Source organism: Protomyctophum bolini, assembly GCF_963924005.1.
Source record: "Protomyctophum bolini genome assembly, chromosome: 14".
Lineage (NCBI taxonomy): Eukaryota > Metazoa > Chordata > Actinopteri > Myctophiformes > Myctophidae > Protomyctophum > Protomyctophum bolini.
Window position 1 is genome coordinate 3,872,430 of NC_137875.1, and position 25,060 is coordinate 3,897,489.

Consider the following 25,060-nt stretch of genomic DNA (forward strand, 5'->3'; position numbering starts at 1 on the left):
GGAGGGGATAGGAGAGGTACCAGATCACAGAGGATGCTCTAAGCTTTTCAAAGGAAGTATAGATAGCCCAGTTTTAGAAACTTAATAGTAATTTGCCGAATATCTCCAGTTTTCCTAAACGACTTTTTTATTTTACTTTATTTTTTGGATTATATCATTTTTGTGTGCAGCTAGAACTGTATAATAAATCTTCACATTTTTGGAAAATCAACACCCTGGTCTTGTATCCGTCTATTTTTGGTGAGTATACTGTTGTAACTAATATTGAATTATGTTTCCAGGGTATAATTATGCAGTATTGGGTGAGCGATGTGTCAGCTGCCTCAATTGCCATGCACAGTCAGGACAAATAGAAGAAATCTACTAAACGACCCTAAGCTTATAGATAGAGAGGCCTATTTTGACTATTTTCTGGTCTATAGGCAGCTGTGACTGACACCAAACTATTGGTAGACAACACAATGAAAAAAAAGAGAACAAGAGAGAACAAGAGGATGAGAGGAGAGAAGGAGGAGAGGAAAGGAAGAGGATGAGGGAGAGAGGTAGCCTGGCTCCAGTGTCCAGCCCCTGAATCGCTAGCCACATAAAACAATTATGTTGGAGTGAAACAGGCTGAGTGTCAGGCTAGGAGAGAGGAGGAGTGGAGAGCAGAGCAGAGATGTGAAGGGTTAAGGGTCAAGGAGGGGTTTCTCAGTAAACCGAAAGTATAGAACACTGAAGCTAGGTGGAGGACAGCTCACTGCACTCTCTCTCTCTCTACAAAACCTCCGTTCGACACAACTTTTACAGAACAATACGTAAAGACAGGTGAGTACAACACATAATATATTAGATAATACAATATATATATCATTCATTGACAGAGAATGTATCCAGACACGTACGATCTTATTCTTACTCTTTGATATCTTCAGTAAAACAACAACAACACAGGTTTCAATAATGTAGCTGTCAACAGGGCCGTGTTAAAGTCAGAATGCAGGCCGTATGTGCAAAGCCCAATCCAGTCCAGTTAGATGAATCGGAGTAGATAACATAACATTTTAAAGGGCTCCATCTTGTCCCTTATCCCTAAACTTATTTGCCATTTTTTACTGTTTTGAAAATCATTTTAAAATAGTTCAACTAGCCGACCTACAGCTACACGTTGTGAGCTTGTAGATCAGCTATTTGTGAACTATTTTAAAAGGTTTTTTTAAATAGTAAAAAATGGCAAATAAGTTTAGGGTTAAGGGGTGACGCAAGATCTAGCCCTATATGTACGTTATCTACGACAATGTATCTAATATGAGCCTCATTGTTGTAATGTGTAGACATTATAGAACAATGTATCTAATATGGGCCTCATTGTTGTAATGTGTAGACATTATAGAACAATGTATCTAATATGAGCCTCATTGTTGTAATGTGTAGACATTATAGAACAATGTATCTAATATGAGCCTCATTGTTGTAATGTGTAGACATTATAGAACAATGTATCTAATATGAGCCTCATTGTTGTAATGTGTAGACATTATAGAACAATGTATCTAATATGGGCCTCATTGTTGTAATGTGTAGACATTATAGAACAATGTATCTAATATGAGCCTCATTGTTGTAATGTGTAGACATTATAGAACAATGTATCTAATATGAGCCTCATTGTTGTAATTTAATTGACACAAATGAATAAGCCCACTGTTAATAACAGTGACAAGGAGCGTGTGGGTCACTGTTATTCACTGTTACCCCTTTTTGGCGGGCCCTGCATAGCTTGTGGCTCTGCGTGACCGCGCATTTTTTGGAGGGCCCTCCTAACTCAGGGGCCCCTGAGCCTGGGCCCAACAGGCCCGTTAAATAATCCACCCCTGACTATGATAGACACATGCCTGTGCTATGTGCTATCATGTGCAATTGTTGCCTATGCGTGAATAAGTTCCTGACTTAACATTGTTCCAAAATACTTGCAAAAAAGTGATTTCAATCTTACTACTGTGAATAGTATTATTCAAGAACTACATTTCTTACTTTCTACAAGAGACCAGCGTTCTCCGTTAATAAAGTCCTCTCCGAGATGGCCGATCAGTTCAGGAAGTCAAAGCGGCTGAAGACAACTTCAGCCACAACCCCAGAACCTGCTGAACCAGATGACGTCTCCTGTGACGTCTGTACTGAGAACAAGCTCAAGGCCGTGAAGTCCTGCCTGATGTGTCTGACCTCCTACTGTGAGACTCACCTGGAGCCTCATCACAGAGTTTTAGGATTAAAACGACACAAACTAATCGACCCTGTGAAGAACCTGGAGGACTACATGTGTCAGAAACATGACAGACCTCTGGAGATGTTCTGTAAGACCGACCACACGTGTGTTTGTCAGTTCTGCACTCAGTTAGAGCACAAGTTACATCAGATTGTGTCTATGAAAGAGGCATATGAAGGAAAGAAGGCTGAGCTGGGACAGACAGAGGCTGAAGTTCAGCAGATGATCCAGGAGAGACAACTGAAGGTCCAGGAGGTCAAACACTCAGTAGATATCAGTAAGAAAGACGCAGACAGAGAAATAGCAGACAGTGTGCAGGTCTTCACTGCTCTGATCAGCTGTATTGAGAGAAGCCAGGCTGAGCTCATTGGTGGGATTGAAGAGAAGCAGAAAACAACAGAGAAACAGGCTGAAGGCTTCATCATAGAACTGCAACAGGAAATCTCTGAGTTGAAGAAGAGAAGCTCTGAGCTGAAGCAGCTCTCACTCACCGAAGACCAACTCCACCTCCTCCAGAACTTCACATCCATCAACACTGGATGGAGACCCACCAAGGACTGGACAAAGGTCAAGGTCAATCAGTCTCCACACCTGGGGACAGTGAAGACAGCTGTGGCTCAGCTGGAGAAGACACTCAGGAAAGAGATAGAGAAGGAGCTGCGTGATGCTGATGCTGAGCTGAGGAGGGTCCAGCAATATGCTGTGGATGTAACTCTGGACCCTGATACAGCACACTGCTACCTCATCCTGTCTGAGGATGGAAAACAAGTGAGTCATGGAGACGTGAAGAAGAATCTCCCAGACAACAAAGAGAGATTCTCCCATAGTGTGTCTGTCTTAGGAAAACAAAGCTTCTCCTCAGGAAGGTTTTACTATGAGGTTCAGGTTAAAGGGAAGACAGAGTGGGATTTAGGAGTGGCCAGAGAGTCCATCGACAGGAAGGGAGACATCCCACTGAGCCCCAACGATGGTTACTGGACTATAGGGTTGGAGAATGGAAATGAGTACTATGCTGCTGCTGACCCTCATGATGTCCTCCTCCCTGTAAGAGAGAAGCTCCAGAAAGTGGGAGTGTTTGTGGATTATGAGGAGGGTCTGGTCTCCTTTTATGACGTGGAGGCCAGAGTTTATCTCTACTCTTTCACTGGCTGCTCCTTCACTGAGAAACTCTATCCATTCTTCGGTCCCAGTTTTAATGATGGTGGTAAAAACTCTGCTCCTCTGATCATCTCTCCTGTCAATCACACTGATTAAATCTCAGATTAACATGAACAGGTTATAGTTTTCATTTAGAAAATGAATGTTGATTTACAGTTTTATTTTCAGTCAACTGTCTGCTCAAATCAAGTCATTTTTTTTCATATTCTACTGCATAAACAGACATGCTTTTACATGATTGTCTGAAGTATACAGCCAAAGATTAATATGATAAATTGAGTATTTGAGTATGATAAAGTATTTAAATTAAAATGTATTCTGTCTGTGAGACGTTCTGAAATCTTATCTGTATTATTTTCTTCATACAAGGAATTGATTTATGGTTTTATTTGATTGCGTTCAAGTTTAAGTTAAACCAAATATTTTCATTAGTGTGAATGAATTCTGAATCAGGAATTGCAATGTGTTATTGTCAGTTGACATTAATGCAAATACTACAAAATGGTAAATTAAGAATATGTAATGATTCTGATGTTAATATTTGCTTTTGTGTTATGTGGATGTGTGTTATCAATTAAAAATAGAACATGTGCTTCTTAACCCATTTTGGGCGGGAACCCATTCTGGTGTTCGCATCATGTCGTGATTTAGCTATTGAAAAATAGCAGATCTACAAGCTCATAGCGCGCCACCGAGTGGCGCGCTACGAGCTTGTAGGTCTGCTATTTTTGAAAAATCAAAGATTAGAATCTGATCTCAGGTCAGAATGGGATAATCAGACCATGTGTGTCCAGTGGAAACCTCGTATGAATCTGATCTCAGGTCAGAATGGGGTAAAAAAAAAAACAGCCATTGTAATAATTATGTATCTTTGCACCAATATGAATTGTACTCATTTTGTAATGACATTTTTTTGGATTTGGCCGATATGATTACATAAACTAGTATTTTCTATCGGCACATGTACAGTAACAATGATCACACATGGAGTTCTATCATAGTACACAGTCATACCACACACGTCCTGATTTAACCCATTCTGACCTGAGATCAGATTCTAAAAAATGTCTTCTACATCCTGACAGTTTTCCATTCTGACCTGAGATCAGATTAAAAAAAATGTCTTCTATGTCAGTCGCTCTTCGATTTAAAAAAAATAGCAGACCTACAAGCTCGTAGCGCGCCACTCGGTGGCGCGCTACGAGCTTGTAGATCTGCTATTTTTCAATAGCTAAAGCACGACATGATGCTAACACCAAAATGGGTTAATAACTTTCATAGAAACTAACTTTGGATGCAAGGCTTTCTTTCTGTCACACGTCTTAAATGAGCCAATGATCATCATGTTCTGGTCCATCATCAAATAATGCCTCCGGAGCAATGTTGGTAAATATTAGCCTACTAGAGAGAGAGAGAGAGTAATATGCTACTTACTGTACTTACTTATTACATTATTACAGTTTAAAAAAGCAATAATATTATATTGCTCTTCCGTCTATCTTTCTCTCTTTTCTACTTCTCATCTCTCTCTTCTCTTCTCTTCTCTTATGCTCATGAAATCCTTGCTGGCTATTACTACTATTTATTCTATTAAAAATAAATAAATAATAAACGTATACAATGAAAGAAAAAGGTGTCAAAGTTCCAAGTGGGAGGGGGGGGGGGGGGGGGGGGGGTTGCTATTCGTCTTGTCTTTCGTTTTGTTTTGATTAGTCTAATTTTTGTTCTGTTTCAGTTTCAGTTTTGTGACCAAGTCAAACCAAGTCAAAAACAATTCTGTCCACGTAGTATCAGAACTGTCCTGTTTCCTGTCTGTTCTCTGTCTATGTATTTCTATGTAAAAACAGAAAAAGAAGCATAAACATATGTTTTATGTACTGCATTTTTTCCCCTGTCCATATACCCCTCTCTTCTATGCTTAATAAAAAACTTTTAAAAATGAATATTATATTGCTTGTTAGAGAGAACAAGAGGAGGAGAGGAGAGGAGGAGGAGAGGAGGAAAGGAAGGGATGAGGGAGAGAGGAGTGGAGAGTGGATGTGAAGGGTTAACTGCAACAAGGAAGGGTTTCTCAGTAAACCGAAAGTATAGAACGCTGACAGAAGCTGGGTGGAGGACAGCTCACTGCTCTCTCTCTCTACAGAACCTCTGGGTGGAGGACAGCTCACTGCACTCTCTCTCTACAGAACCTCTGGGTGGAGAACAGCTCACTGCACTCTCTCTACAGAACCTCCGTTCGACACAACTTTTACAGAACAATACTTAAAGACAGGTGAGTACAACACATAATATATTAAGATATATATCATTCATTGACAGAGAATGTATCCAGACACGTACGATCTTATTCTTACTCTTTGATATCTTCAGTAAAACAACACAGGTTTCAATAATGTAGCTGTCAACAGGGCCGTGTTGAAGTCAGAATGCAGGCCGTATGTGCAAAGCCCAATCTCCACCCCCCCCCCCCCCCCCTCGTAACCACCATGTTCCATGTAATAAAAGATTGAATTCCCAGTAGGCTTGTATTGTCTTTACAATGGCTAAGATGGTATATATATAAGATATATAGTATATACGCAAAACATACATTAAGCACTTCAGTCCAATATTATAGGACTGAAGTGCTTAATGTGTGTTTTGTAATAATACATCTGCAAAGTAACTAAAGTTATGTTTTCTTTTTTAAATTAGGCTATAACAACACTTGAGTAAATGTACTAGAGTAAATGTACTATGCCGGATCTATAAATTAGATTAGCCGCCACGCAAAAGCCAAGTAAATGCACCTGTATTTCAACTAGACAGGATTTACAGCTATTAAAGACAACAACACATTGTTTTTTATGTAGTAATGTCACTTGTCCCAGCCAGGTATAAGGCCTAACATTAACATACTTAAAGGACCATAGAGTTGTGTGATGGTATGAATGAGGGGGCCCCAGTTAGATGAATGAGGGGGGCCCCAGTTAGATGAATGAGGGGGGCCCCAGTTAGATGAATGAGGGGGGCCCCAGTTAGATGAATGAGGGGGGCCCCAGTTAGATGAATGAGGGGGTCCCAGTTAGATGAATGAGGGGGGCCCCAGTTAGATGAATGAGGGGGGCCCCAGTTAGATGAATGAGGGGGGCCCCAGTTAGATGAATGAGGGGGGCCCCAGTTAGATGAATGAGGGGGGCCCCAGTTAGATGAATGAGGGGGGCCCCAGTTAGATGAATCGGAGTAGATAACATAACATTTTAAAGGGCTCCATCTTGCTCCACCCCTTATCCCTTATCCCTTATCCCTTATCCCTAAACTTATTTGCCATTTTTTACCGTTTTGAAAATCATTTTTAAATAGTTCAACTAGCCGATTTACATCTACACGTTGTGAGCTTGTAGATCAGCTATTTGTGAACTATTTTAAAAGGTTTTTTTAATAGTAAAAAATGGCAAATAAGCAGTAGCGGCTCTAGGTGATGTTGGTTGGAGGGGCTCCCTAAGAAATCTTATGCTACGGGGCCAATATACGATAGTATATGCTGATTGATTGATTGATTTATTAACAGTTTGCAGAATTACAGTACAACTCAATACAAAAACATGCTATCCATTGTTCACCCTATACTACAGCATGTTCACAGAATACTGGTCTACAGTAACAACAGCATCAGCATCACATTCCACAACAACCCAGTACCCATGCAGTGCTACTCAGAAAATCTATTACACTATGCTACCCAACTAGTTCAACCTGCAGCAATAGCATCATATTCCAGATACCAAAGTACAGCAATGACACTACAGGCCTATACTTTGTTACAGCAAATGCTCCACAACAACAGAAGTGCATGCCCACAACAAACACTCCACTGAACATTGTTTGTATTTGTATGTACAGATAGCTGCTCTTATACTGTCATTAATAATAACAGTACACATGCACGCACGCACGCGTTGCGGGCGCGCGTCGGTGCCGTTTCGAAACAAGCAACTTGCAAGGCACACACACATGCACGCTCGTGTGCACGCACACGGCTCCGAAACAACACTAACACAGCCTCTCTCTCTCTCTCTCTTCCCAACTCAATGAGAGCTCGAGCCACTTTCAATGTGATTAAACCAGCGATTATGTTTCTTAACTTTGTGAGATGAATGAAGCAGACCACTCTACCTTTCTGTGGGTCCGGTGTGCGGTCACCGGTCAGCTGTCTGCCCCAAGCAAGAATTTCAAACTCACAAAACGTATTCTTCATATCCTTTCCTTTTGTTATATGATCCAAAATGGACGATATGCTCCCAGTCTCTTAACTTCATTTTCCCCTCCACGGACACGGGACAAAACGGATTATAAAGTAAATAATAAACTTATTTCATTTAAAATACTTCCACCCGCCATTCTTTCACATCATAAACAACCACACACGAGCGGGTGCTGTGATTGGTCAATGACCTCACGGTCTGAGGCGGGCATTAGGGCTGAGCACAGCCCTCTATTGGCTCGGGGGCTGAGAGATTTTAGCCCCAATGGCAAGTAAACCAAGCAGGCGTGTCTTGGCAGCTGTCAATCATTCAACGCAATGAAAGCCAATGGAAGCATTTTGGGCTGTAAAAAATCAGCCCATTTTGACCTATTTTGTGTTTTTCTTGTATCTATTTGATGCTGTTGCTGCTTTAGATTATACCAGAATATAAAAGTATCTATTCTAAAACATTTTAATAATAATTTCTCATCTTTACTCCATAAGATAGGGGGGGCTCAGCCCCCCTTGCCCATACATACGACTGTCAACTTAACATTGTTCCAATCTACTTGCAAAAAAGAGATTTCAATCTTACTACTGTGAATAGTATTATTCAAGAACTACATTTCTTTCACTTTCTATTTCCAGCGTGTAGAGATGGCGTGTGCCGGCAGCAGCCTCCTGTCTGAAGAGCACTTCCTGTGTTCTATCTGTCTGGATGTGTTCACTGATCCGATCACCACTCCATGTGGACACAACTACTGCAACGCCTGCATCACACGTTACTGGGACACTAAGGATGTGTGTCAGTGTCCGCTATGCAAAGAAACCTTCTACAAGAGACCAGCGTTCTCCGTTAATAAAGTCCTCTCCGAGATGGCCGATCAGTTCAGGAAGTCAAAGCAGCTGAAGAAAACTTCAGCCACAACCCCAGAACCTGCTGAACCAGATGACGTCTCCTGTGACGTCTGTACTGAGAACAAGCTCAAGGCCGTGAAGTCCTGCCTGACGTGTCTGACCTCCTACTGTGAGACTCACCTGGAGCCTCATCACAGAGTCTTAGGATTAAAACGACACACACTAATCGACCCTGTGAAGAACCTGGAGAACTATATGTGTCAGAAACATGACAGACCTCTGGAGATGTTCTGTAAGACTGACCACACGTGTGTTTGTCAGTTCTGCACTCAGTCAGACCACAAGTTACATCAGATTGTGTCTATGAAAGAGGCATATGAAGGAAAGAAGGCTGAGCTGGGACAGACAGAGGCTGAAGTTCAGCAGATGATCCAGAAGAGACAAGTGAAGATCCAGGAGGTCCAACACTCAGTAGATCTCAGTAAGAAAGACGCAGACAGAGAGATAGCAGGCAGTGTGCAGGTCTTCACTGCTCTGATCAGCTGTATTGAGAGAAGCCAGGCTGAGCTCATTGGTGGGATTGAAGAGAAGCAGAAAACAACAGAGAAACAGGCTGAAGGCTTCATTAAAGAACTGCAACAGGAAATCTCTGAGTTAAAGAAGAGAAGCTCTCAGCTGAAGCAGCTCTCACTCACCGAAGACCACCTCCACCTCCTCCAGAACTTCACATCCATCAACACTGGGTGGAAACCCACCAAGGACTGGACAAAGGTCAAGGTCAATCAGTCTCCACACCTGGGGACTGTGAAGACAGCTGTGGCTCAGCTGGAGAAGACACTCCGTAAAGAGATAGAGAAGGAGCTGCCTGATGCTGAGCTGAGGAGGGTCCAGCAATATGCTGTGGATGTAACTCTGGACCCTGATACAGCACACTGCAACCTCATCCTGTCTGAGGATGGAAAACAAGTGAGTCTTGGAGACGTGGCGAAGAATCTCCCAGACAACAAAGAGAGATTCTCCTGTTATGTCTCTGTCTTAGGAAAACAAAGCTTCTCCTCAGGAAGGTTTTACTATGAGGTTCAGGTTAAAGGGAAGACTGGGTGGGAGTTAGGAGTGGCCAGAGAGTCCATCAACAGGAAGGGAACAATAATCACACTGAACCCCAACAACGGTTACTGGTCTATATTGTTGCAGAATGGAAATGAGTACATGGCTGCTGCTGGCCCTCGTGTCCTCCTCCCTGTAAGAGAGAAGCTCCAGAAAGTGGGAGTGTTTGTGGATTATGAGGAGCGTCTGGTCTCCTTTTATGATGTGGAGACCAGAGTTCATCTCTACTCTTTCACTGGCTGCTCCTTCACTGAGAAACTCTATCCATTCTTCTGTCCCTGTTTGAATGGTAATGGTAAAAACTCTGCTCCTCTGATCATCTCTCCTGTCAGTCACACTGATTAAATCTCAGGTTAACATGAACAGGTTAGTTTTCATTTAGAAAATGAATGTTGATTTACACTTTTATTTTCAGTCAACTGTCTGCTCAAATCAAGTCATTTTTTACATATTCTACTGCATAAACAGACATGCTTTTACATGATTGTCTGAAGTACAGTCAAAGATTAATTAAGTATTTGAGTATGATAAAGTATTTCATTTAAAATGTATTCTGTCTGTGAGACGTTCTGAAATCTTATCTGTATTATTTTCTTCATACAAGGAATTGATTTATTGGTTTTATTTGATTGCATTCAAGTTTAAGTTAAACCAAATATTTTCATTAGTGTGAATGAATTCTGAATCAGGAATTGCAATGTGTTATTGTCAGTTGACATTAATGCAAATACTACAGAATTGTAAATTAAGAATATGTAATGATTCTGACGTTAATATTTGCTTTTTTTTTTTTTACATGTGGATGTGTGTTATCATTATCAATTAAAAATAGAACATGTGCTTCTTAATGCAATTACTATAGAAACTGTTCATTGAAAATCCAATATTAATGAGATTGAGGGGATTTGTTTTACAAGAATTTACAATAAAATGCTCTTAAAAATGAGTTAATTTATCCATTCGTAAAACTTTACAACTGGAACCAATTATGGGTTCATATTATTATTTGTACACTGTTACATTTACAGTATACACTCTTCTTGGCAACATATTATGCCAATATATACTGTATATAGGCAATTGTCTCTGTGGGGTAGAAACCCAAAAGTGTAACTTTTTTGGACGAGAACTTTGGTGTTTTAAGCATTATGTTATACTGTAGCTATTGAACAATAGCAGAAATACAAGCTTATAGATCTGCTATTTTTGAAAGATCCTGAAAATGTGGCGCAAATCTTTGAATATATATTCTTTCAGAGCGACAGTTTTTAACTCAAATCTTTGCTTCTTTGCTTCTACATTACATATATTTTTGGGGGTCCTTGACATGAAAATGTTACCACTGACATATAGAAACATGAGTTTTTTCCGAAAACTGTCAGGATTTAGAAGACATAATTTGTAGAATCGTCCTCGGGTCTAAATGGGTTAAAAACATCAAAATGAGCAGATCTACAAGCTCGAAACGCGCCGCTGTGGATCTGCTACTTTCGATGCTTTTATGTGATCTGTTATTATAGGGCGTTAATTTACCCCGAAGAAAACTAAAAAAACAATATGGAAATATAAGTGGTTTCTGCCCGACAGCAACGATATATAGTATATACAAATACACATTTATTAATATATATTAAATAGGCCTACTAAAATGTATTAAACAGTTTGTATTTGTTTTATCAGAAGCATAATGCTGTATAAATGTATGAACCATATCTCTGCTGTCCAGAAGAATCCCACCTATAACTCCAAAAATGTAACGTTTTCAGGAAATGAAAAATATGAAAATTTTCAGGAAACCTTATATTCTATAAAAACAAAGCAATGTCAGAGAGAAGCTCCAGAAAGTGGGAGTGTTTGTGGATTATGAGGAGGGTCTGGTCTCCTTTTATGACGTGGAGGCCAGAGTTCATCTCTACTCTTTCACTGGCTGCTCCTTCACTGAGAGACTCTATCCATACTTCGATACTGGACTAAATGATGGTGGTTAAAAACTCTGCTTCTCGGATCATCTCCTGTCAATCACACCGATTAAAAATATTTAATAATTTAATACTTTTCGAAATAAAAAAGGTTATAGTGTCAAATCAAGCCATTTAACAGTTCATGTTCTACTGTATAAACGGACATGATTTTCATGGTTCAGCTTATATGTATATTTTTCCTATTCATATAAAGGAAACGTTGCTTACATTTTAAAACACATTTCAAAAGTAGTGAAAATAGCCGGTCTACAAGCTCACAATAAGTTACATAACGACCCTAAGCTTATAGATAGAGAGGCCTATTTTGACTATTTTCTGGTCTATAGGCAGCTGTGACTGACACCAAACTATTGGTAGACAACAAAATGAAGAAAAAGAGAACAAGAGAGAACAAGAGGATGAGAGGAGAGAAGGAGGAGAGGAAAGGAAGAGGATGAGGGAGAGAGGTAGCCTGGCTCCAGCCCCTGAATCGCTAGCCACATTAAAAATCTATGTTGGAGTGAAACAGGCTGTGTCAGGCTAGGAGAGAGGAGGAGTGGAGAGCAGAGCAGAGCGGATGTGAAGGGTTAACTGCAACAAGGAGGGGTTTCTCAGTAAACCGAAAGTCTAGAACGCTAACAGAAGCTGGGTGGCGGACAGCTCACTGCACTCTCTCTCTACAAAACCTCCGTTCGACACAACTTTTACAGAACAATACTTAAAGACAGGTGAGTACAACACATAATATATTAAGATATATATCATTCATTGACAGAGAATGTATCCAGACACGTACGATCTTATTCTTACTCTTTGATATCTTCAGTAAAACAACAACAACACAGGTTTCAATAATGTAGCTGTCAACAGGGCCGTGTTGAAGTCAGAATGCAGGCCGTATGTGCAAAGCCCAATCCAGTCCAGTTAGATGAATCGGAGTAGATAACATAACATTTTAAAGGGCTCCATCTTGTCCCTTATCCCTAAACTTATTTGCCATGTTTTACTGTTTTGAAAATCATTTTAAAATAGTTCAACTAGCCGACCTACATCTACACGTTGTGAGCTTGTAGATCAGCTATTTGTGAACTATTTTAAAAGGTTTTTTTAAATAGTAAAAAATGGCAAATAAGTTTAGGGTTAAGGGGTGACGCAAGATATAGCCCTATATGTACGTTATCTACGACAATGTATCTAATATGAGCCTCATTGTTGTAATGTGTAGACATTATAGAACAATGTATCTAATATGAACCTCATTGTTGTAATGTGTAGACATTATAGAACAATGTATCTAATATGAGCCTCATTGTTGTAATGTGTAGACATTATAGAACAATGTATCTAATATGAACCTCATTGTTGTAATGTGTAGACATTATAGAACAATGTATCTAATATGAGCCTCATTGTTGTAATGTGTAGACATTATAGAACAATGTATCTAATATGAGCCTCATTGTTGTAATGTGTAGACATTATAGAACAATGTATCTAATATGAGCCTCATTGTTGTAATGTGTAGACATTATAGAACAATGTATCTAATATGAGCCTCATTGTTGTAATGTGTAGACATTATAGAACAATGTATCTAATATGGGCCTCATTGTTGTAATGTGTAGACATTATAGAACAATGTATCTAATATGAGCCTCATTGTTGTAATGTGTGGACATTATAGAACAATGTATCTAATATGAACCTCATTGTTGTAATGTGTAGACATTATAGAACAATGTATCTAATATGAGCCTCATTGTTGTAATGTGTAGACATTATAGAACAATGTATCTAATATGGGCCTCATTGTTGTAATGTGTTGACATTATAGAACAATGTATCTAATATGAGCCTCATTGTTGTAATTTAATTGACACAAATGAATAAGCCCACTGTTAATAACAGTGACAAGGAGCGTGTGGCTCACTGTTATTCACTGTTACCCCTTTTTGGCGGGCCCTGCATAGCTTGAGGCTCCGCGTGACCGCGCCTTTTTTGGAGGGCCCTCCTAACTCAGGGGCCCCTGAGCCTGGGCCCAACAGGCCCGTTAAATAATCCACCCCAGACTATGATAGACAAATGCCTATATGTGCTATCATGTGCAATTGTTGCCTATGCGTGAATAAGTTCCTGACTGTCAACTTAACATTGTTCCAAACTACTTGCAAAAAAGAGATTTCAATCTTACTACTGTGAATAGTATTATTCAAGAACTGCATTTCTTTCTTTCTACAAGAGACCAGCGTTCTCCGTTAATAAAGTCCTCTCCGAGATGGCCGATCAGTTCAGGAAGTCAAAGCGGCTGAAGACTTCAACCACAACCCCAGAACCTGCTGAACCAGATGACGTCTCCTGTGACGTCTGTACTGAGAACAAGCTCAAGGCCGTGAAGTCCTGCCTGATGTGTCTGACCTCCTACTGTGAGACTCACCTGGAGCCTCATCACAGAGTCTTAGGATTAAAACGACACACACTAATCGACCCTGTGAAGAACCTGGAGGACTACATGTGTCAGAAACATGACAGACCTCTGGAGATGTTCTGTAAGACTGACCACACGTGTGTTTGTCAGTTCTGCACTCAGTTAGAGCACAAGTCACATCAGATTGTGTCTATGAAAGAGGCATATGAAGGGAAGAAGGCTGAGCTGGGACAGACAGAGGCTGAAGTTCAGCAGATGATCCAGGAGAGACAACTGAAGGTCCAGGAGGTCAAACACTCTGTAGATCTCAGTAAGAAAGACGCAGACAGAGAGATAGCAGGCAGTGTGCAGGTCTTCACTGCTCTGATCAGCTGTATTGAGAGAAGCCAGGCTGAGCTCATTGTTGGGATTGAAGAGAAGCAGAAAACAACAGAGAAACAGGCTGAAGGCTTCATCAAAGAGCTGCAACAGGAAATCACTGAGTTAAAGAAGAGAAGCTCTGAGCTGAAGCAGCTTTCACTCACTGAAGACCACCTCCACCTCCTCCAGAACTTCACATCCATCAACACTGGGTGGAGACCCACCAAGGACTGGACAACGGTCAAGGTCAATCAGTTTCCACACCTGGGGACAGTGAAGACAGCTGTGGCTCAGCTGAAGAAGACACTCAGTAAAGAGATAGCGAAGGAGCTGCGTGATGCTGATGCTGAGCTGAGGAGGGTCCAGCAATATGCTGTGGATGTAACTCTGGACCCTGATACAGCACACCGCAAACTCATCCTGTCTGAGGATGGAAAACAAGTGAGTGATGGAGACGTGGCGAAGAATCTCCCAGACAACAAAGAGAGATTCTCCCGTTATGCCTGTGTGTTAGGAAAACAAAGCTTCTCCTCAGGAAGGTTTTACTATGAGGTTCAGGTTAAAGGGAAGACGGGGTGGGTTTTAGGAGTGGGCAGAGAGTCCATCGACAGGAAGGGAGACATCCCACTGAGCCCCAACGATGGTTACTGGATTATAGCGTTGAAGAATGCAAATAAGTACCAGGCTAATGCTCACCCTGCTGTCCTCCTCCCTGTAAGAGAGAAGCTCCAGAAAGTGGGAGTGTTTGTGGATTATGAGAAGGGTCTGGTCTCCTTTTATGATGTGGAGACCAGAGTTCATCTCTACTCTTTCACTGGCTGCTCCTTCACTGAGAAACTCTATCCATACTTCAGTCCCTGTTTGAATGATGATGGTAAAAACTCTGCTCCTCTGATCATCTCTCCTGTCAGTCACACTGATTAAAGCTCAGATTAACATGAACAGGTTAGTTTTCATTTAGAAAATGAATGTTGATTTACAGTTTTATTTTCAGTCAACTGTCTGCTCAAATCAAGTCATTTTTTTCATATTCTACTGCATAAACAGACATGCTTTTACATGATTGTCTGAAGTATACAGCCAAAGATTAATATGATAAATTGAGTATTTGAGTATGATAAAGTATTTCATTTAAAATGTATTCCGTCTGTGAGACGTTGAAATCTTATCTGTATTTTTTTCTTCATACAAGGAATTGATTTATGGTTTTATTTGATTGCATTCAAGTTTAAGTTAAACCAAATATTTTCATTAGTTTGAATGAATTCTGAATCAGGAATTGCAATGTGTTATTGTCAGTTGACATTAATGCAAATACTACAAAATGGTAAATTAAGAATATGTAATGATTCTGATGTTAATATTTGCTTTTTTTTTCTATATGTGAATGTGTGTTATCAATTAAAAATAGAACATGTGCTTCTCAACCCATTTTGGGCGGGAACCCATTCTGGTGTTCGCATCAGTGTGTGTCCAGTGGAAACCTCGTATGAATCTGATCTCAGGTCAGAATGGGTTAATCAGACCAGTGTGTGTCCAGTGGAAACCTCGTATGAATCTGATCTCAGGTCAGAATGGGTTAATTGAAAATCTAATATTAATGAGATTGAGGGGATTTGTTTTACGTGAATTTACAATAAAATGAGTTAATTTATCCATTCGTAAAACTTTACAACTGGAACCAATTATGGGTTCATGTTGTTATTTGTACAGTTACATTTACAGTATACACTCTTCTTGGCCTCAGAATGTACGGTTATTACATTAAACATACTCTATATTCTACAACTTTTGTCAAACGTTTGTTTTTTAATAGATCCACAAGCTCAACCTGTCAACTAAATATAAATAGGGCTTAATTGTTTGTATGTTTATTATTATAATAATAATAATCTAAATCAACAAAGTAACTTGTAATTCACCTTTTAAAATGTTTGCAGTGCAGTAAAACGAATAACATTTCCCTTTGAGATGTAAGTATTGCAGGACACACTAAAGTAAAAGAAGATACAAATATCAGCAGTGGTTTTGACCAGGATCGGTGCAACGAGTCAACGACTGACACAGCCCTGGATAGGCGACCCTGCCTGGCGGAGATCTCTGCACTATTCTACTTCGTATTGCTTATGGCATCTTACTGCGCAGTTAGCAAACTGTCGACCACTGCACCGCAAGTATTATAACCATAACATACATATTTCGTTTTTAAAACCACTTCTACACAACACAGCTCTAACAATGACCATGTGGTCAATGATATATTTACAGTTATAGGTTTTTGCTGATTCAATAACTCGGGTGAACTAATCCCACTTTAACCATTTAAACGCTTAAAACACCAGCATCCATGTTCTGGGGAAAACATTCACAGAAAATAGCAGATCTACAAGCTTAAATTGATGCATTGCTTAAGCTTAAGTTGACGCATTGTAAGCTTGTAGATCTGATAGTTATTTAACGGACAGAAAGGATCCTATACAGATCCCTGTGGGACTCCGCTCAACAACGGACGGCGTTTAAGGGCTTACACGCTATACCTATAGTTTAGTTGACTGAATTCCCAAGGGCTCGCCTCATGGTCTTGTTCCCGCTCTATACACTAAACATCCGTCCTGAAAATAGAAGATCAACAAGCTCACCAAGGCGGTGTGACGCAGCGCTCTGTGAGCGTGGAGATCTGCTGTAATAACACGGGGCGAACGTTCCTCTCAGAATAAGGACTGCTATTGGAGGACTGAAGTGGTGGTGTTGTGCACTGCAGCACAGCTCCTGTCCAATGAAAAAAGAGAGAGAGAAACAAATAAATATCTAAATTATATTTTAGACAAAGTGCAAGTGTGAATTATGCATTGTATATCGCCTCAGTGCCTATACTCATAATATGATGACGTGAATATGTCCAAAAGTGTTACTTTTCGGGATTCAAATAAAATCAAAACAATCTTAAGTACTGTATACAGTAGATGTGATGCTTTTGTGTGATGCCGTAGTATGACCATGTAGGGGGCGCTAATTTACGAAGATAAATAATAAATCAATAAATCAATCAATAAAATAAACTTAAAAAGTGAAAACAGGGACATACGTGTAAGCGGTTTCTGCACGACAGCAATGATATATTCTACCATATATATATATATATATATATATAAAAAACAATAATTTGTTTCATGACATTTACATGTTGACTGTGTTAGAACAGAGAGAACAAGATGGAGAGATTACAACACACACACACACACACACACACACACACAATGTTCTGTAACGGTTACAACGTTTAGCGGCTATTGTCTGTTTAATCACAGCCTGTTGTTGAGGGAGTGAGTGAGTGGGAGAACGAGAGAGAGAGAGAGCGAAATATCGAAACAACAGATCTACACACCCTCACACTGTGTCTTGTAGATCTGATATTTTTCAATAGCTAAAGCACCAAAATGGGTTCCCGCCCGAAAATGCGCTGCACAAGGTGCCCTTTTTTCACTTGAGCACCTGCCCCTCTAAATGAAGTTCCACAACAGGCCCACTGATATATCAGGGAAGTCGGCGGTTTAGTGGTGATGGATGTCATAACCATGATGAGATCTTTGGTGTTGTTCGCCAAAGTGTTTTTGTATAAATCTATTGTAAAGTTTGTATGGTCAAGTTTATATGGGTGCTGTGAAAATATATTTTATACCCCATTTGGATAAGAAGAAAGGAAGCAGCTGACTTGCATGTTGTCCTCCTTATCAGGATATCAGTGAACTGTCTGGCTGACCTAGTGACCTCCCTTGGTTTGGAGATTAGCAACCCCCCCCCCCCCCCCTAGTTTCACCCCATGTTGGCTGTTGAAGGCAGACACTATGAGTTCATTTTATTGTGTGTTGTTTTTGTTTTCACCTCTGAGACTGATATAATGATTATTAACTGTTTTGTTTTTAATAGTTTACTAATTTAATTGAAAAAGAGATGATTGTTTTCGCCTCCCTATTAACTAAGTAGAAGTTTGATTCCAGGTTGCTCATGTGATCATATGACAACATATGGTGTAAGCCTAAGCAGGTTAAGTAAAAATACAAGTTTTAATATAAAGTAGGGATGATGTTATTTTAGCCTCCCTGGATTCTTAGAGACAGTATTGTGTTTTGAATTAGTTTTAAATGCTAAAATGTAATGTTTGTAGGAGGTGTGTGTGAGGACATGGTAAAAGGTCCTGAGATCTCTTTAGTTGATAAGTAAAGGCCCATAAATAAATAGGAGTTGGCATAAGAATGTGTGTCTGTTTTCCCCTCACTAAGCCATAGTGAGTTATTTGGCGCTAGCCATCTTCAAAAAATATCAAAGCATGGTAAAAACAAACAAAAAACAAACAAAGGTTACCTCCCCCTCAGGACCATACAGTATAAAACCCCTCAGGGCAGAGGGTTCAGGGTTCCAGTCTTCAGTCCGGAGGGGATAGGAGAGGTACCAGATCACAGAGGATGCTCTAAGCTTTTCAAAGAAAGTATAGATAGCCCAGTTTTAGAAACTTAATAGTAATTTGCCGAATATCTCCAGTTTTCCCAAACGACTTTTTTATTTTACTTAATTTTTTGGATTATATCATTTTTGTGTGCAGCTACAACTGTATAATAAATCTTCATATTTTTGGAAAATCAACACCCTGGTCTTGTATCCGTCTATTTTTGGTGAGTATACTGTTGTAACTAATATTGAATTATGTTTCCAGGGTATAATTAAGCAGTATTGGGTGAGCGATGTGTCAGCTGCCTCAATTGCCATGCACAGTCAGGACAAATAGAAGAAATCTACTAAACGACCCTAAGCTTATAGATAGAGAGGCCTATTTTGACTATTTCCTGGTCTATAGGCAGCTGTGACTGACACCAAACTATTGGTAGACAACAAAATGAACAAAAAGAGAACAAGAGAGAACAAGAGGATGAGCGGAGAGAAGGAGGAGAGGAAAGGAAGAGGATGAGGGAGAGAGGTAGCCTGGCTCCAGCCCCTGAATCGCTAGCCACATAAAACAATTATGTTGGAGTGAAACAGGCTGAGTGTCAGGCTAGGAGAGAGGAGGAGTGGAGAGCAGAGCAGAGATGTGAAGGGTTAACTGCAACAAGGAGGGGTTTCTCAGTAAACCGAAAGTCTAGAACGCTAACAGAAGCTGGGTGGCGGACAGCTCACTGCACTCTCTCTCTACAGAACCTCCGTTCGACACAACTTTTACAGAACAATACTTAAAGACAGGTGAGTACAACAAATAATATATTAGATAATACAAGATATATATCATTCATTGACAGAGAATGTATCCAGACACGTACGATCTTATTCTTACTCTTTGATATCTTCAGTAAAACAACACAGGTTTCAATAATGTAGCTGTCAACAGGGCCGTGTTGAAGTCAGAATGCAGGCCGTATGTGCAAAGCCCAATCCAGTCCAGTTAGATGAATCGGAGTAGATAACATAACATTTTAAAGGGCTCCATCTTGTCCCTTATCCCTAAACTTATTTGCAATTTTTACTGTTTTGAAAATCATTTTAAAATAGTTCAACTAGCCGACCTACATCTACACGTTGTGAGCTTGTAGATCAGCTATTTGTGAACTATTTTAAAAGGTTATTATTTTAAATAAGTTTAGGGTTAAGGGGTGACGCAGGATCTAGCCCTATATGTACGTTATCTACGACAATGTATCTAATATGAGCCTCATTGTTGTAATGTGTAGACATTATAGAACAATGTATCTAATATGAGCCTCATTGTTGTAATGTGTAGACATTATAGAACAATGTATCTAATATGAGCCTCATTGTTGTAATGTGTAGACATTATAGAACAATGTATCTAATATGAGCCTCATTGTTGTAATGTGTAGACATTATAGAACAATGTATCTAATATGGGCCTCATTGTTGTAATGTGTAGACATTATAGAACAATGTATCTAATATGGGCCTCATTGTTGTAATGTGTAGACATTATAGAACAATGTATCTAATATGAGCCTCATTGTTGTAATTTAATTGACACAAATGAATAAGCCCACTGTTAATAACAGTGACAAGGAGCGTGTGGGTCACTGTTATTCAATGTTACCCCTTTTTGGCGGGCCCTGCATAGCTTGAGGCTCCGCGTGACCGCGCCTTTTTTGGAGGGTCCTCCTAACTCAGGGGCCCCTGAGCCTGGGCCCAACAGGCCCGTTAAATAATCCACCCCAGACTATGATAGACACATGCCTATGTGCTATCATGTGCAATTGTTGCCTAAATGCGTGAATAAGTTCCTGACTGTCAACTTAACATTGTTCCAAACTACTTGCAAAAAAGAGATTTCAATCTTACTACTGTGAATAGTATTATTCAAGAACTACATTTCTTTCTTTCTACAAGAGACCAGCGTTCTCCGTTAATAAAGTCCTCTCCGAGATGGCCGATCAGTTCAGGAAGTCAAAGCGGATGAAGACTTCAACCACAACCCCAGAACCTGCTGAACCAGATGACGTCTTCTGTGACGTCTGTACTGAGAACAAGCTCAAGGCCGTGAAGTCCTGCCTGATGTGTCTGACCTCCTACTGTGAGACTCACCTGGAGCCTCATCACAGAGTCTTAGGATTAAAACGACACACACTAATCGACCCTGTGAAGAACCTGGAGGACTACATGTGTCAGAAACATGACAGACCTCTGGAGATGTTCTGTAAGACTGACCACACGTGTGTTTGTCAGTTCTGCACTCAGTTAGAGCACAAGTCACATCAGATTGTGTCTATGAAAGAGGTATATGAAGGGAAGAAGGCTGAGCTGGGACAGACAGAGGCTGAAGTTCAGCAGATGATCCAGGAGAGACAACTGAAGGTCCAGGAGGTCAAACACTCAGTAGATCTCAGTAAGAAAGACGCAGACAGAGAGACAGCAGGCAGTGTGCAGGTCCTCACTGCTCTTATCAGCTGTATTGAGAGAAGCCAGGCTGAGCTCATTGATGGGATTGAAGCGAAGCAGAAAACAACAGAGAAACAGGCTGAAGGCTTCATCAAAGAACTGCAACAGGAAATCTCTGAGTTAAAGAAGAGAAGCTCTCAGCTGAAGCAGCTCTCACTCACCGAAGACCACCTCCACCTCCTCCAGAACTTCACATCCATCAACACTGGGTGGAAACCCACAAAGGACTGGACAAAGGTCAAGGTCAATCAGTCTCCACACCTGGGGACAGTGAAGACAGCTGTGGCTCAGCTGGAGAAGACACTCAGTAAAGAGATGGAGAAGGAGCTGCGTGATGCTGAGCTGAGGAGGGTCCAGCAATATGCTGTGGATGTAACTCTGGACCCTGATACAGCACACCGCAAACTCATCCTGTCTGAGGATGGAAAACAAGTTAGTCGTGGAGACGTGAAGAAGAATCTCCCAGACAACAAGGAGAGATTCTCTAAATATGCCTTTGTCTTAGGAGAACAAAGCTTCTCCTCAGGAAGGTTTTACTATGAGGTTCAGGTTAAAGGGAAGACAGAGTGGCAGTTAGGAGTGGCCAGAGAGTCCATCAACAGGAAGGGAACAACCGCACTGAACCCCAACGATGCAGGTTACTGGTCTATAGGGTTGGAGAATGAGTACAAGGCTGCTGCTGGCCCTGATGTCCTCCTCCCTGTAAGAGAGAAGCTCCAGAAAGTGGGAGTGTTTGTGGATTATGAGGAGCGTCTGGTCTCCTTTTATGATGTGGAGACCAGAGTTCATCTCTACTCTTTCACTGGCTGCTCCTTCACTGAGAAACTCTATCCATTCTTCGGTCCCTGTTTGAATGATGGTGCTGCTCTGATCATCTCTCCTGTCAGTCACACTGATTAAATCTCAGATTAACATGAACAGGTTAGTTTTCATTTAGAAAATGAATGTTGATTTACAGTTTTATTTTCAGTCAACTGTCTGCTCAAATCAAGTCATTTTTTCATATTCTACTGCATAAACAGACATGCTTTTACATGATTGTCTGAAGTATACAGTCAAAGATTAATATGATAAATTGAGTATTTGAGTATGATAAAGTATTTAATTTCAAATGTATTCTGTCTGTGAGACGTTCTGAAATCTTATCTGTATTATTTTCTTCATACAAGGAATTGATTTATTGGTTTTATTTGATTGCATTCAAGTTTAAGTTAAACCAAATATTTTTATTAGTGTGAATGAATTCTGAATCAGGAATTGCAATGTGTTATTGTCAGTTGACATTAATGCAAATACTACAAAATGGTAAATTAAGAATATGTAATGTTTCTGATGTTAATATTTGCTTTTTTTGTATATGTGCATGTGCTTCTTAACCCATTTTAGGCGTGAACCCCTTTTGGTGTTAGCATTACGTTATGCTTTAGCTATGTAAAAATAGCAGATCTACAAGCTCATAGCGCGCCACCGAGTGGCGCGCTACGAGCTTGTAGGTCTGCTTTTTTTGAAAAATCGAAGAACGACTGACATTTTTAGAATCTGATCTCAGGTCAGAATGGGATAATCAGACCAGTGTGTGTCCAGTGGAAACCTCGTATGAATCTGATCTCAGGTCAGAATGGGGTAAAAATAAATCAGCCATTGTAATTATGTATCTGTGTGTGCACTCACTGTGCCGTCTTTGCACCAATATGAATTGAACTCATTTTGTAATGAAAAATATTTGGATTTGGCCGATATGATTACATACACTAGTATTTTCTATCGGCACATGTACAGTAACAATGATCACACATGGAGTTCTATCATAGTACACAGTCATACCACGCGTCCTGATTTAACCCATTCTGACCTGAGATCAGATTCTAAAAAATGTCTTCTACATCCTGACAGTTTTCCATTCTGACCTGAGATCAGATTCTAATAAATGTCTTCTACATCCTGACAGTTATCCATTCTGACCTGAGATCAGATTCTAAAAAATGTCTTCTAAGTCAGTCGCTCAGAGCAGGAATGGAGAAGGATCTGTGTGATGTTGAGCTGAGGAGGGTCCAGCAATATGCTGTGGATGTAACTCTGGACCCTGATACGGCACACTGCGAACTCATCCTGTCTGAGGATGGAAAACAAGTGTTGTCTGGGAGATTCTTCATCACGTCTCCAAGACTCAAAGAGAGATTCTATTCATGTGTCTCTGTCTTAGGAAAACAAAGCTTCTCCTCAGGAAGGTTTTACTATGAGGTTCAGGTTAAAGGGAAGACTGAGTGGTTTTTAGGAGTGGCCAGAGAGTCCATCAACAGGAAGGGACAAATCACACTGAACCCCAAAAATGGTTTCTGGACTATATTGTTTAGGAATGGAAATGAGTACTGTGCTGCTGCTGACCCTGCTGTCCTCCTCCCTGTAAGAGAGAAGCTCCAGAAAGTGGGAGTGTTTGTGGATTATGAGGAGGGTCTGGTCTCCTTTTATGATGTGGAGGCCAGAGTTCACCTCTACTCTTTCACTGGCTGCTCCTTCACTGAGAAACTCTATCCATACTTCAGTCCCAGTTTGAAATATGGTGGTAAAAACTCTGCTCCTCTGATAATCTCTCCTGTCAGTCACACAGATTAGACTAAACCTCAGTTTCACATGCAAAGGTTAGTTTTTGAGGGGTGCTGGCCCTTCCTATGTCCAGCTTTGAGGGTGTGTGTAAACACAAACATTGTCCTACTCCTAACACAAACATTAAATTCCATTGAAAATGAATGGCCATTTTGGAGTGTTTGTGTAAAGACAAACATTGCTTAAACACAAACATTGAAGAGAAAAGTGAGATTGGCAAATTGAGATTGGCCGGAATGCGATGTATGATGATAAGAGCGCCCCTCACTTCACACAGGTGTGATTTTATTATTTAAGAAGACTGCCTTCCAGTTCCAGTTTGACTTTCATATTTTATTATTTTATTAAAGAGCATGATGTTTATCGGGATTGGGGAATAGTAATGTTTTATTGTCAGTATTTGTACTTTAATGCAATTACTATAGAACTGTTAATTGAAATCTAATATTAATGAGATTGAGTTGAATGAGTTGAATTTACAATAAAATGAGTTAATTTATCCATTCGTAAAACTTTACAACTGGAACCAATTATGGGTTCATGTTGTTATTTGTACAGTTACATTTACAGTATACACTCTTCTTGGCCTCAGAATGTACGGTTATTACATTAAACATACTCTATATTCTACAACTTTTGTCAAACGTTTGTTTTTTAATTAATAGATCCACAAGCTCAACCTGTCAACTAAATATAAATAGGGCTTAATTGTTTGTATGTTTATTATTATAATAATAATAATAATCTAAATCAACAAAGTAACTTGTAATTCACCTTTTAAAATGTTTGCAGTGCAGTAAAACGAATAACATTTCCCTTTGAGATGTAAGTGGAGCAGACATAAAGTATTGCAGGACCCACTAAAGTAAAAGAATATACAAATATCAGCAGTGGTTTTGACCAGGATCGGTGCAACGACTGACACAGCCCTGGATAGGTAACCCTGCCTGGCGGAGATCTCTGCACTATTCTACTTCGTATTGCTTATGGAATCTTACTGCGCAGTTAGCAAACTGTCGACCACTGCACCGCAAGTATTATAACCATAACATACATATTTCGTTTTTAAAACCACTTCTACACAACACAGCTCTAACAATGACCATGTGGTCAATGATATATTTACAGTTATAGGTTTTTGCTGATTCAATAACTCGGGTGAACTAATCCTACTTTAACCATTTAAA

General features: G+C 40.0%; 3 protein-coding genes across 3 annotated transcripts; all 3 read left to right on the forward strand.

Annotated features, from left to right (window-relative positions):
• Nucleotides 1-729: 729 nt before the first annotated feature.
• Nucleotides 730-4,056, forward strand: LOC308328419 (zinc finger protein RFP-like). Its single transcript, XM_080782236.1, has 2 exons — nucleotides 730-807; nucleotides 2,024-4,056. Exon 2 carries the CDS (start codon nucleotides 2,060-2,062, stop codon nucleotides 3,497-3,499), a length of 1,440 nt encoding a protein of 479 aa, XP_080638362.1. The 5' UTR covers nucleotides 730-807; nucleotides 2,024-2,059; the 3' UTR covers nucleotides 3,500-4,056.
• Nucleotides 4,057-5,585: 1,529 nt separating this feature from the next.
• LOC308328335 (uncharacterized protein) lies at nucleotides 5,586-24,216 on the forward strand. Its single transcript, XM_080782106.1, has 5 exons — nucleotides 5,586-5,675; nucleotides 8,277-9,935; nucleotides 19,486-19,571; nucleotides 20,723-22,160; nucleotides 23,220-24,216. Exons 2-5 carry the CDS (start codon nucleotides 8,286-8,288, stop codon nucleotides 23,880-23,882), a joined length of 3,837 nt encoding a protein of 1,278 aa, XP_080638232.1. The 5' UTR covers nucleotides 5,586-5,675; nucleotides 8,277-8,285; the 3' UTR covers nucleotides 23,883-24,216.
• On the forward strand, nucleotides 12,196-16,075 carry LOC308328421 (zinc finger protein RFP-like). The gene is made up of 2 exons (XM_080782238.1): nucleotides 12,196-12,282; nucleotides 13,794-16,075. Exon 2 carries the CDS (start codon nucleotides 13,830-13,832, stop codon nucleotides 15,261-15,263), a length of 1,434 nt encoding a protein of 477 aa, XP_080638364.1. The 5' UTR covers nucleotides 12,196-12,282; nucleotides 13,794-13,829; the 3' UTR covers nucleotides 15,264-16,075.
• Nucleotides 24,217-25,060: the final 844 nt, after the last annotated feature.